The sequence below is a fragment of the Mesoplodon bidens genome, assembly GCF_964165515.1.
Source record: "Mesoplodon bidens genome assembly, chromosome: 10".
Taxonomy (NCBI): domain Eukaryota; kingdom Metazoa; phylum Chordata; class Mammalia; order Artiodactyla; family Ziphiidae; genus Mesoplodon; species Mesoplodon bidens.
In genome coordinates this window covers 91,707,042-91,720,477 of record NC_138172.1, presented here as the reverse complement: position 1 = coordinate 91,720,477, position 13,436 = coordinate 91,707,042, and the positions used below count along the sequence as shown (strand labels likewise).

Sequence of the window (13,436 nt, the reverse complement as noted above, 5' to 3'; positions counted from 1 at the left end):
TTGTGCTTTGCTTTTTTGCGCTTTGCAGATATGCTTTTTTTTTTTTTTTTTTTTTACAAATTGACGGTTTGTGGCAACCCTGCATTGACGGTTAGCACTTTTAGCAATAAAATATTTTTCAATTAAAGTATGTATGGTAATTTTTTTTGCTATTGCACACTTAGTAAACTACAGCATAGTGTAAACATAACTTTTATATGCACTGAGAAACCAAAAAATTCGTTTGAGTCACTTTTATTGCAGTATTTGCTTTATTGCAATGGTTGGTCTGGAGCTGAACCCACAATGTCTCTGAGGTATGTCTGTATAGCAAGGCTGGAATTGCTGGGCATGTGTACAAGATAATGCCAAATTATCATGCATTTAAAAGTTTCGTATTTTGTCAAATTGTTCTCCAGAGTGGTTACATTCTTTTAGATTTCCAGACATCCTTACAAGAGAGGCAGTCTTACCCGCACCCTCATTCATGTGGTGTTTTATCACACTTTTTTTTTTTTACCAGTCTAATCAGTGAAAAGGGGTATCTTATTGAAGGTAATTGACACTTAAGACTATATTTTATAATTAAACCTAATTAACACTTGTTTTTTGTATTGTTTTTTGCAGCCTGAGACCTCAGATCATTGTTCCCTTCCAGAGGATCTCGTGAGTATTTCTGCATGTTCTAGACTAGAGTGCGTCACATCTTCAGTGATAAGTGCTATAAGTAAATGACAATAACAGTTTTATGAGTATCGCTCTTTTTTTGGTTGCTGATCCAAGGGGTTTTAATCTAACAGGATAACATGATGAAAATGCTAGCAATAGTGGTATTGTGGGTGATCCTCTCCCAACTTAAAAAAAAAAACAAAAATGTTATTGCTCTATGTTAAAAGGAAACAAAAAGGAAGAAACGGACACCTTGCCTTCCTACAGAGACCAGACTTATACTTGTTTTTCAAGGGCGACTTTATGACTTTCTCTCCACTTGAATCGTTCCAGGAAAAGAACAAGAGGCCCATAATTTGATGGTCTTGGCCCAGATTCAGCTGTGAGAGTGTTCTTACGTATTCTGACCTCAGCATAACTGCTTTGTCCCATCCCTGCCCAGATGTGGAAGGGGAAGCAGCTGGCAGAGCCTCATCACATTTCATTTATCTTAGGAAACTTTGCCACCTGAGCTGGCCAATTTTGCCACATAGCTAGATCCAATAGCTGTTTCAGAAAATGATTTTTTAAGATTCTGAGTTTCTGAGTTATTCTGCATTACAGCAATCCAAGATAGTTTGTAGTTTTTCTAGGTGTCTGAAACTCACGGACTGTGACTGATGTTTAGGCAAAGGGAGAATTGACACCTAGCATATCTATTCTGTTACATAAAGGGCTGTGTGAGATGCCCACGCGTGTGCGTGCGTGCGCACACACACACACAAAAAAAAACAGTTGTACCGTCAAACATTTCCATAGTAAAGCAGTGGCCTAAATAATTTCTGGATTTAGGGTAGACAGGATGACATTACAGAAAGAAAGGAAAAAATAACTTTAAATACACTTACAAATACCTTAAGAATATTTCCCCTAGTATTCAGACCATTTTGCGTGCAAGGAGTCTGAACTTTAGGACAGAGGCCATATTCTTGGGATATGAGAACTTTAAAAAGCTTGGAAGAGTCCCTGGATATTCATCTGCCCGTTATTTATTTTTGTCTTTGGTTAAGAAAGAGTCCGGAGCAGGTTTATAACCATGTCACCTATACCTGCTACCCTTTTTCTATTCATATGGATTCTGGGGTTACCTTTAAAGCAGTTTCTGAATTTTGAGTGCCTGTATTAGTTTCCTAGGGCTGCCGGGACAAATTGCCACCACCTGGGGGGCTTAAAGCAACAGAAGGTTATTGTCTCATATTTCCAGAGACTATAAGTCTGAAATTAGGGTGTTAGCAGAGCCATGTTCCCACTGAAGTCTCTAAGAGAGGATTCTCCCTTGCCTTTTCCAGCTCTGGCATTGCCAGCAACCCCTGGCATTCCTTGGCTTATAGCCACGTCACTCCAATCTCTGTTCAATCTTCACATGACCTTTTTCCTCTTGTGTGTCTCCCGGTCCCTGTGTCTCTTCTCTTCTTATAAGGACCCATTAGAGTGAATTCAGGGCTCACTCTACTGCAGTGTGACAAATTACATCTGCAAAGACCTTGTTTCCAAATAAGGTCACATTCTGAGGTTCTGGGTAGACGTGAATTTGGGGAGACAACTTTTTAACCGAGTGTAGTGGGCATTTCATTAAATATGTTAATAGACTGACTATATCCAGCACAGTTTCTTCAGTGGTTTGTGTATTAAAAGCGAGAATGGAACATTTGATGGCATATCGACAAAATTATATAGTCAGGTGTGCGGAATGGTGAGTGTGCTGACACACTCGGAATAGCAAGACCACGTGTTCGTTTACTAGTCACTGAGTTTCTCCTACTCTAAGCCAGAGGCTGGTTGGCGCGCCCTCAGGTGGGCTTCCAAGGGGAAGAAAACCTGGGGCAGGTAGCGATGGCAGGGTCTCTCTTGGGTCCTGACTTAATTTCCCAACACAGCTGCAAGGCCCAGGAAGTGGGTTAGAATGGGAAGCGCTTGGGTGCGTGGTTTGTTTTCTTTTTTTCCTCTCTTTTTTCTCCTTTTTTGGGTTGGTTTACTTTATTTTATTTTGGGAGGTCCTTGTTTTTTTAAGGCATCTACATTCTGCCCTCTACTTGGTCCATTTCGAGTGTCAGGATCTGAACACCCAGTTTTACTCTGAGCCAGGAAGGGGGTCCATAGGGGCAGCCCTGGTGCGTTGGAGAAGGAACTGAAGCTTTCCTTCTTTTTGGTCCAGCACAGGCTGCTCAAGGGTAGCCAAACCTAAAACAAGCCTTGAGGACAAAGAATGCAAACTGAAAAGCCTTCACGGGCCGGGCAAGTAAAATAAATGTGTGAAGCAGCTGGGAGTAACTTATGGGGTGTGTTAGGGTTTGTAGTAAGCTGAAAAATGCTTGCCCCAGATTTGGACTTTGAAGGGCATATAAAATGCATCTTGAGTTCACAAACCCCTGCTTGATGGCAAGTGGCATTTGCGTGGAGCCTGGATAACTAACATCAGAGGGTCCCTGAGCCCAGACTTCCCCTCTATCAGATTCCTAGAATTCTTGGAGCATACATTCAAGATCATGTTTAGCAAAGGCTGCCTAACATAAGATATGTGGCAGTTTCACTTTAGAAGCCAGGTAAATTTTATTTTTATCACAATAGTTAGTCATCACGGGGCTGCTTTGATCGAATGACTCCGTATGTTAAATCAGCTCTGGAATATGATCACATATTTTAAGACTGAAAATAGCTTTTTCAATTCAGTTCTACATGGAGCATTTTATTTTGATGATTGTCATGTACTTTTCCCTCTGAAGTTTTTTTAGTAGCCTCTGGCAAAAAGCAGTACTGTTTGGACTGCTACTCCAGAGAATTGTTTTTTCTGCTGAATTTTGTAATTTCAGTTATCTTTAGATCCTCAGTTAAAAGGGGGAAGGGATGGTTGATAAATGATTACAGAACAGAAAGAAGTTTCTCCTGTCAGACTTAAACAAACCTGGGCTTGCAGTATAGTCTGTGGGGGTAGCTTTAAGACTTACCTGGTGTTGGTGGGGTTTTTTGAGGGAGGGAAAGTGGGAGGCCCTTGCTGAAGATCTGAAAAAACTCGGCCTAGGAAACATTCTCTCCAGGTCTCATCAGGCATTTTTTGTTTCTAAATCTTCCTGTGCAGAACTCTGGTCTAGGACTATGGAGTGGGAGAAGGCAGAGTAGAAGGGTTCAGGATGAATGAGAGTGAATGACACGACGAGAACCGTCTGTCCTTGGCTGACTCTGCATGTACATTTCCTGTTTGCCGTTGACCCTCTTCGTTCTGCTCTGCCCCCTTGCAGAGAGTGTCGGAAGTTTCCAACCATTGGTGGTACTCCATGCTCATCCTACCTCCTTTGCTGAAAGATAGCATGGCAGCACCCCTGCTCTCTGCCTACTACCCCGACTGCGTTGGCATGAGCCCGTCCTGCACCAGCACACACCGCGCGGCCAGCGACACCAGTCCTGGGAAGCTGGAGCACTCCAAGGCAGTCCCCTCTGTGCTGGGTGAGAGCTGGTCCTGGCCCTCCCTGCTTTCCCTCCTCTCTCCGCCCTTGCCCTGGAAATATGTGGGTGAGCAGAACGGAAAAGATTTTTTTTTTTTTTTGCGGTACGCGGGCCTCTCACTGTTGTGGCCTCTCCCGTTGCGGAGCACAGGCTCCAGACGCGCAGGCTCAGCGGCCATGGCTCACGGGCCCAGCCGCTCCGCGGCATGTGGGATCCTCCCGGACTGGGGCACGAACCCGTGTCCCCTGCGTTGGCAGGCGGACTCTCAACCACTGCGCCACCAGGAGAGCCCAAGATTTTTTTTTAAATGTGTGCAGCCTGCTGCAAAGCACCTCATTATTTCATGGATCTGGTTTCACTGTGGATCACTCATATCCATCTGTATATATTGGACAGTTAATTTTTCCCTCAGTGAGTGGGAAAGCCTGTAACCCTTGTCTAGGAATCATGCCTATGGAGTTTAATGAGCATTTCTTTGAAAGTTGGATAGCTGCATAATTTGATGATAATACCTACTCACTCTGACATGCCAGAAGAAAGTTTTGACTCTATGAGCCACCCTTCTTTTTTCTCCCTGAGTCTTTCTGCTTCTAATTATGCCATTGCTAATCTCCGCCAAACAACCCACTCCTGAAAAAACTTCAGGTCAAGGCAGGCAGACTGATAACCATTTACTTTAAAGGGATCTTTAATATTCTCCGTCAGAATTCTTGGTGTACAAGCAAGAATTGTAGATCATCTCCTGCACGCTAACAAACTTCATCTTTGATGGTGCAAGTAGATTTTGACATTGTAGCCCTATCTTAAGGTTTTTAACTAATAACACTGGGCCCTCTAAAAATGCAGGTGTGGTCAAAGTCAAAGCTGAAGTGATAAATCCCAGTGTTAATGAAGGAGGAATAAAACAGGCAACTCAGACACCATTAGTGTCTACATTTATGAAGGACAGTTTGGCAGCATGAATCAAAAACCTTAAAATAGATGTTCTTTGGATGTAGGAATTTATCCTAAATAAATTATCAAAGATTATCAAAAGTAAGTCCAAAGATTTGTGTGGCATTGTTTATAATAGTGAAGTAATTGGATGAAATTTAAGTGCCCAGCAATAGGGCAGTGGTTAAATAATAAATAAGATAATATTATATGTCCATTGAAGTCATATTTAATGACATGGGACATTGTTCTTGAAAAGCAGGTAGGAAAAAACAGCCTTTTTATTGCATTTTTTTCTGGCTTTGTAAGAAAAAATGTCAGTTATATTTATATTCTCTATTCAAAGAAACAGAACCAAGGTTAGACTATATTCCTAAATGCTAACACTGCTCAAGGATTATCAGTGGTTAGTGATTGTTATTTACTTCTATGAACCTATTAATTTTATAATCAGAAAAATTCCAATGAAAGTGTCTTTTAAGATTTATATCCATGGAGACTTGGCATTCAGTTGGGTTTGGAATTTTGGTCTTGCAAGATGAAGATGTTCTGGAGATCTGTTGGAAAACAATGTGAATATACTGAACACTACTGAACGGTAACACTCAAACATGATTAAGATGGTAAATTTTATGGCACATGTTTTTTTTAACCACAATTAAAAATTAAAAAAAAAATTCCAGACTTCCCTGGTGGTCCAGTGGTTAAGACTCCGTCCTTCCAATCCAGGGGACACAGGTTTGATCCCTGGTCGGGGAAGTAGATCCCACATGCCATGTGGCGTGGCCAAAAAATTAAAAAAAAAAAATTACATGCCACAGAAATTGAATTTTTGAAGAAAGAATGGGAAAAAAAATGTTTAATTCACGCCTATTTTGTCTAACTGGACAGAGGAAGTGGAAATATTTATGTAGGACAGACTGGGGAGCTTGTCTAGGCTCTCCTTTCTGGTTTCTTTTTGCTCTTCAATTTAGCCAGATTTAGAATTTACAGCTTGTGAGGTTTGCCCATTCTGCGTCTTCTCTCAGTTCCAGGCATGAACCGGTACTTCCAGCCTTTCTACCAGCCCAACGAGTGCGGCAAAGCCTTGTGCGTGAGGCCAGACGTGATGGAGCTGGATGAGCTCTATGAGTTCCCAGAGTATTCCCGAGACCCCACCATGTACCTGGCTCTGAGGAACCTCATCCTCGCCCTGTGGTACACTAACTGCAAGGTGAGTGAAGCGTGCGTTAGCCAGCAGCACATGGACACAGACTTCTGTTAAGGAGAGAAGTTGCTTTGTCTGTGGACAGAAACTTTGGATCTGGGTGTCTCCACCTCAGGACTCTTGATATTTGGGTGGATATTCTCTGTGTCGGGGCTGTCCTCTGCATCGTAGGATGTTTAAGCAGCATCCCTGACCTCTACCCGCCACATGCCATAGCACCCCCTTCCCCCAGTTGTGACAACCAAAAATGTCTCCAGATATTGCCAGATGGGGGCAAAGTCTCCCCTTCCTGAGAACCACCGCTTTAGACCATATGTCATCAGAATTCCTCACGCTCTAGTTATATGGTGTGCAAAATTTGGTTCAAGGAGTTCCAATGGCAATACCAGGAGAAAAAAGAATAAAACATTAAAGATTGGATTATAAACCCCTCGAGGGCAGGGATTCTGACTCACCTGGTTATCCTCAAGCATCTGAGACCAGCGATTCGCTTTTTGCTGGGACTGCATAAATGTTAGGGCCCTCACACAGTGCCAACCTTGAAAAGGATGAAGATAAATTAGAGGGTGGGCAGGGTGGGACCACGAGTTTTTTGTTTTTTGCAGTACACGGGCCTCTCACTGTTGTGGCCTCTCCCGTTGAGGAGCACAGGCTCCGGACGCGCAGGCTCAGCGGCCATGGCTCACGGGCCCAGCCGCTCCGCGGCATGTGGGATCTTCCCGGACCGGGGCACGAACCCGCATCCCCTGCAACGGCAGGCGGACTCTCAACCACTGCGCCACCAGGGAAGCCCTTGTTTTTTTTTTTTGAAGCAGAGGCTTTCCAGACTGTAGTGTTTTTCCAATTTATTGATTTCTTCTGCAATTATCTGAGTGACTGCTGAATGCAGAACATTTTACAAGACTGCCAAAGAAATCTTGGTTAAAGAAAGATATTCCAGTTCCACCCTGGTATTTCACTGAATTAGACTCCAGTCTGAGATGACTTGATTAAGTTATGGCTATAAATGCAGTTTATATGAATTACACCCAGGTGAGTGGGTTGGGCAAGGTAGAATTATTCATTTCCTCTCCAGTAGGCTTGAGGGAGGTATTCAATAAACATTTGCTGAACTAAACAAAACTGTGGTCAGAATTTCCTGTCAGTAAGTTGTGAAGATGCACTTTTCAGAAACAGCCTTGGGTTCATTTTTCTTCCCATTTCTTTTTAGTTGACTTTGAAATTTGACTTATACAGGAGAAGAATCTTATAAAAAAACATCCTCCACTTACCAGTGTGGATCTATTTTAATTTGTAATAAGAAGATAGCAAGTATTGTATCTATTTAATACTCTAGTGGGAAAACTCAAATATGGTAGCTTTAAAGGGGTCAGACTTTGAAATGATTTTTTAAATCTTTATTTATTTATTTTATTTTTATGGCTGTGTCAGGTCTTAGTTGTGGCATGCAGGATCTTTCTTTGCAGAGGGCGGGATCTTTCATCGTGATTTTTTTTTTAACGTCATGAATACAAACACGTGTTTTAATCTTCTGCAGCAATCCAAGCCAATGTTGTACATGTTATTTCTTTCACATTTTGAGTATATAGTCATCTTCCTGTGTTCAGGTTCTGTTGGAGCTGGGGCCTGGGGACAAGTAGAGGAAAGGCCGGGGTGGGCCCTGTCCCCCCTCCGCCACCGCCCGCACGGCCCAAGCCTGTTCTAACTTCGTGACACTGGGCAGAGGCCACATTACTCTTGGATCTTTGAAACAGACCAAGGCCTTGCCAAAGCTGCTGGGGTGAAAAGAGAAAGGCAGTGTCTTTTTTTTTTTTTTTTTTTACAAGTTCCTAAGTCCATTCCCCCCATGTCTTACCAGTGATGAGTATCCAGCTTTTTCTGCTGCCAGTGCAAGCAGCATCCTGGCTTTCTGTAATGGCCTTTGTTGTGTGGCTTATTGAGTCAGGAATATATTTGTGGTATGGTCTGCCTCCACACTCCCCGGGTCAGTCATTCGGGTCATTCTCTGCGAGGGGAAATTTAGGTGATAAAACGCAGATTGCTGTGTGCTGCTTTTGTCCCTTTCTCCTTTTTTTCGTTCGCCAGCCAGACCTTCCTTTGGTCTTACTATATATCTTAGTGATAAATGATGAATTCCAATTACCTGGAGAGGTTTTTTTTTTTTTTTTTAAATTGTAGTAAAACACACACAACATAAAATTTACCATTTTTACCCTTTTAACCATTGTAAAATGGATAATTCAGTGGCATTAAATACGTATACAGTATTGTGTAACCATCACTTCTATGTAGTTCTAGAACTTTTTCATTACCCCAAGGGGAAACTCCACACCCATTAAGCAGAGACTCCCCATTCTTCCCTTCCCCCAGCTTCTGACAACTACTAGCCTACTTTCTGTCTCTATAAGATTTGCCTGTTCTGGGTATTTCATATAAACGGAATCATACAATATGTGGCCTTCTGTAACTCGCTTCTTTGCTCAGCATAATGTTTTCAAGGTTCATTCCTGTTGTAGCATGCATCAGCACTTCATTTCTTTTTTTTGTTTGTTTTTTTGCTGTATGTGGGCCTCTCACTGTTGTGGCCTCTCCCATTGCGGAGCACAGGCTCCGGACACGCAGCGGCCATGGCTCACGGGCCCAGCCACTCCGCGGCATGTGGGATCTTCCCGGACCGGGGCACGAACCCACGTCCTCTGCATTGGCAGGCGGACTGTCAACCACTGCACCACCAGGGAAGCCCTCATTTCTTTTTATGACCAAATAATATTCCATGTATGGATAGACCACCTTTCCTTTATCCTTTCATCCACTGATGGACACTTGGTTGTTCCAGCAATTTGAATAGTGCTGCTGTGAATTTTTTTTGAACCTATGTTTTTAGTTCTTTGCAGTAAATACATAGGAGTGGAATTGCCGGGTCATATGGTAATTCTACATTTCACTTTCTGAGGAACCAAGAGTTGTTTTTGGTTGGTTGGTTGGTTTTAACAGTTTGGTTTTATTTCCAAACACAGGAAGCTCTTACTCCTCAGAAATGTATTCCTCACATCATCGTCCGGGGTCTCGTGCGCATCCGATGTGTTCAGGAAGTGGAGAGGATACTTTATTTTATGACGAGGAAAGGTCTCATCAACACAGGAGTTCTCACCGTCGGCACCGACCAGCATCTTCTTCCTAAAGATTACCACAACGTAGGTGACTGTAGCTCTAGCAATACTACCACCATCGGTCGTGATAAATGCTAGTACATTAATGTTCATAATACAAGTAAAACTCCTGTAAGCACTATAAAAGTTATAAGGCAAGACTTTTGTAGAATATGCATTTCTCCAAGGGAAGAGAATATCAATCACTATTCCTCTAGGCGGTAGAAAGGAGGAAGGGCTGACTCAGGACAAGTACTAATGTATTCTTTAGGGAAATAACTTGTACAGACAGGACATCAAGGAAATACAGATGAACGAACATTGCTTGGCAGTTAGTACCTTCTATTACATTGTTTTCATTGCTCTAATTGGATTTTTTTTCTTTTTCCTTTCTCTTTTTTTTTTTTTTGGTACAGAAATCAGTCATCATTATTGGAGCTGGTCCAGCAGGATTAGCAGCTGCTAGGCAACTGCATAACTTTGGAATTAAGGTAAGATTTGGGGGACATGGAGGCGGAAACAGATGATTAACTGCTCCTTTGGTCCAAATGTTCTAAGACTTGGAAACTAGTTCCTGATTTTAGCAAAGAATGCTAAATACATTATATCTTTATATCTTTACAATAGATCCTAGAAAAGATACAAAATTTGAAATTGGTTTAATTAAAGAAAGGTAGAGGAAATAGAAACTCCAGCAGCTTTGGACAGGATTTTAGACTATGATGGGCAAGACACAAGAGACTCTAAGATGATATTAAAGCAGAAATTCTTGGGACTTCCCTGGTGGTCCAGTGGTTAAGACTCCGCGCCCCCGCTGCAGGGGGCACGGGTTCGATCCCTGGTCAGGGAACTAAGATCCTGCATGCCATGTGGTGTGGCCAAAAACTAAAATAAAATAAAAAGTAAAATAAAAAAAGCAGAAACTCTTGACATGTCATTATTGACACAGCAGTGAAGAAAAAGCCCTTGTTTCTGCAATAGTTTGAGACAACAAATAGCAGCTTGGATATTCACCATTTCCTGCATAAAAGTTAATGAACTATCCAGTTACATTTTCTTATGCAAATCACACTTTGAACCTTACTCTGGAAAACAAAAATCTTTGCTTTTGGAAGCAGGATTGAATTAGTTAATCCAGGGTTAAGACAGGATTATGTGACTTTTAAAGTACTGTGTATTTTTGAGGTAGCCTTCTTCTCCAAGGAGAAGGATATTATTTCTTTTTATCTAGTATGTTGCCTTATTCTAGTTGTTCAAAATTAGCCAAAATAGAGACAATTACAAAAAAACAAAAATTGTGCAATTCAGTATCTAATTAAAATTAGCCAAAATAGAGACGATTACAAAAAAACAGAAACTGTGCAATTCAGTATCTAATTTCTGTTAGATTCATTCAAATCTTCCAGATTTCTGGGACTTCCTATGTCTGACTTATTTCTCCTTTTTTAAAAACTTGTTTTGCAAGGACTTTGGTCTTCTGTTAAACCAAACGTGAAAATCAATTTGGTAGAATTAAATTAGTCTTTCGCTGTATTCTCTCTGGCTGAAAGAAACAACTTCTTTTTCACAACGTTTTTCTCTGCTGGAGGAGTTTCGGCGATGAGAAAGTTTTCAGTGGCTCTGCCTAAGAGGTTTTCCTTTTGGTGGAATGCAAGACCTACGTCTTGGATTATATATATATTGCTGACAAAACAGAAGAATCTGAGTTGAATGTATAAGAAGTGTGTTTGCATTTCAAAATATTGTCTAAGTGGTATTAAGCTATGAGGTGTTTTAACTGGTCATTTATGTATTTCAGCATTAGATATTAGGGCCAAGGTTTCTTGTTCGTTTTTCACTTGGGAAACCCACAGATTATGTTACAAGGAAGGTTAGTCCTAGCCAAAGTCTAGGAAGGGTGCTGTCTTTAATGTTCAGCCTTCCTCTTATAGACTAAAAAGAAACTAGAAACGGATGGTTCTGAGTTCATCTGAAGTCAGAGAAAGAAGGTGGGGAGGGGAGAATCACAAGCTGTAGCCTTTCTAGTTGGAGAAAATGAGAAATATAGGTCCAAGGAAGAAGAATATTCAGGGGACCTCTGTTATTCTCCCCTTTCTCTAAGGAGACCCTGGGGAGGCCACCCCTCTCCCTCGTGGTTAGGAAGTAGACTCCTCCTAACCTAAGAGATGGTTAGCTCGGGGAACCTCCTGGAGCAATTTGAAGGAGTGCTTTTAGGGATCCAGAAATGAAAGGACTGGTTTTGCCCTGAAGAGGATTCACATTTTCAGTTACTACAGCCAAGGGCAGTGAAGCTCTTTGAGCCACAGGGCTGTCCACCTAAAAGCAGCTCCTACCACCACCAGCATCAGAAATTTGGAGGAGATAAAACGGTCTGGGTATGGGACCAACCTGCTTTGGCCAAGCCTGTAAGGCCATACTTAGATATAATGACATATGTTTTTTTTTTTTAATAATAGTCATAGGGAAGTTAAGGCCTGTTTACAATGCTAAAGGAATTTTGCTACAGACATAGATATTTCATAGGACAAAACCACCTCTTTAACTTAGTTTTTAAGAGTGCCTTTTAATTTTTAAAAAGAATACTTTTTTAATTTTTTTAACGGAATACTATTTAATAAAAGCTTTCAGTATGCATTTTACATGCTAGTTCATCCAGTCTTATCATTTTGGGATTTGAGAGGAAACAGTTTGAGGGGCTTCTCCAGAAGACCACTCACTTACTCCTTGCTAGAGCCTGGGTTGTTTGTTTTTAACATCTACTTCGGCTCCTATTCACACTGCCCTCCTTTTTTAAAAAATTTATTTTATTGAAGTAGTGTTGATTTACAGTGTGTTAATTTCTGCTGTACAGCAAAGTGATTCAGTTATACGTATAGGTATGTATACATTCTTTTCCATATTCTTTTCCATTATGGTTTATCACAGGATATTGAATATAGTTCCCTGTGCTCTACAGTAGGACCTTGTTGTTTATCCATTCTATATATAATAGTTTGCATCTGCTAATCCCAAACTCCCAATCCATCCCTCCCGCTTGGCAACCACAGGTCTGTTCTCTGTGTCTGTGAGTCTGTTTCAGTTTTGTAAATAAGTTCATTTGTGTCATATTTTAGATTCCACAGATAAGTGATATCATATAGTAGTTGTCTTTCTTTCTGACTTACTTCAGTTAGTATGATCATCTCTAGGTCTATCCATGTTGCTGCAAATGGCATTATTTCATTCTTTTTTATGGCTAAGTAGTATTCCATTGTATATATGTACCACATCTTTATCCATCTGTCGTTCGACATTTAGGTTGTTTTCATGTCTTGGCTGTTGTGAATAGTGCTGCTGTGAATATAGAGGTGCATGTATCTTTTTGAATTATAGTTTTGTCTGGATATATGCCCAGGAATGGGATTCCTGGATCATATGCACACTGCCCTCTTTTTAAAATTGTTTCTCTAATAATATAATAACACATTAACCAGATATGAAACTCATTTAACAATGTCACTGTACATTTATACTGCATCCTATTCAGCTTCCCTGATTGTCTTTTTAGGTGACTGTCCTGGAGGCCAAAGACAGAATTGGAGGCCGAGTGTGGGATGATAAGTCTTTCACAGGCGTCACAGTGGGACGAGGAGCCCAGATTGTCAACGGCTGTATTAACAACCCAGTAGCACTAATGTGTGAACAAGTGGGTGTCTTTAAGATTTGTATTGTAGATAAAGAAAAGAAAAAATTGTCTCAGTTTGCCTGTGTGCAGTATTAACATGCTTCTAAATAATATGTAACAACCCCAAAATGATTTCTTGCCCCCTCATGCCCTCTGAAAAGTAAATAAGAACAGGTATAGTTCTTCCTTTCTGCGAAGGTGGAACTAGAGGACTTAAAATATTCCCCCCTGCCCCAAGGTCTTTAACTGTATTTGTGCATTATTCGCAGGCCACTTGGTTAGGGTTGCCAGGTTAAGCAAACAAAATTACAGAATGCCCACTTAAATTTGACTTTCAGATAAATAACAATAATTT

At 41.2% G+C, this 13,436-nt stretch overlaps 1 protein-coding gene across 4 annotated transcripts in view; it reads left to right on the top strand.

Annotated features, from left to right (window-relative positions):
- The window catches only part of KDM1B (lysine demethylase 1B), a 56,853-nt gene that overhangs the window by 19,048 nt on the left and 24,369 nt on the right, over positions 1–13,436 (top strand). For all 4 annotated transcript variants that reach the window (XM_081247179.1, XM_081247178.1, XM_081247181.1 and 1 more), the window contains 6 exons: positions 607–645; positions 3,924–4,128; positions 6,090–6,274; positions 9,286–9,462; positions 9,834–9,908; positions 12,965–13,102. In XM_081247179.1, coding sequence (XP_081103305.1) covers positions 607–645; positions 3,924–4,128; positions 6,090–6,274; positions 9,286–9,462; positions 9,834–9,908; positions 12,965–13,102 — 819 coding nt within the window. The remainder of the gene's footprint in view (positions 1–606; positions 646–3,923; positions 4,129–6,089; positions 6,275–9,285; positions 9,463–9,833; positions 9,909–12,964; positions 13,103–13,436) is intronic.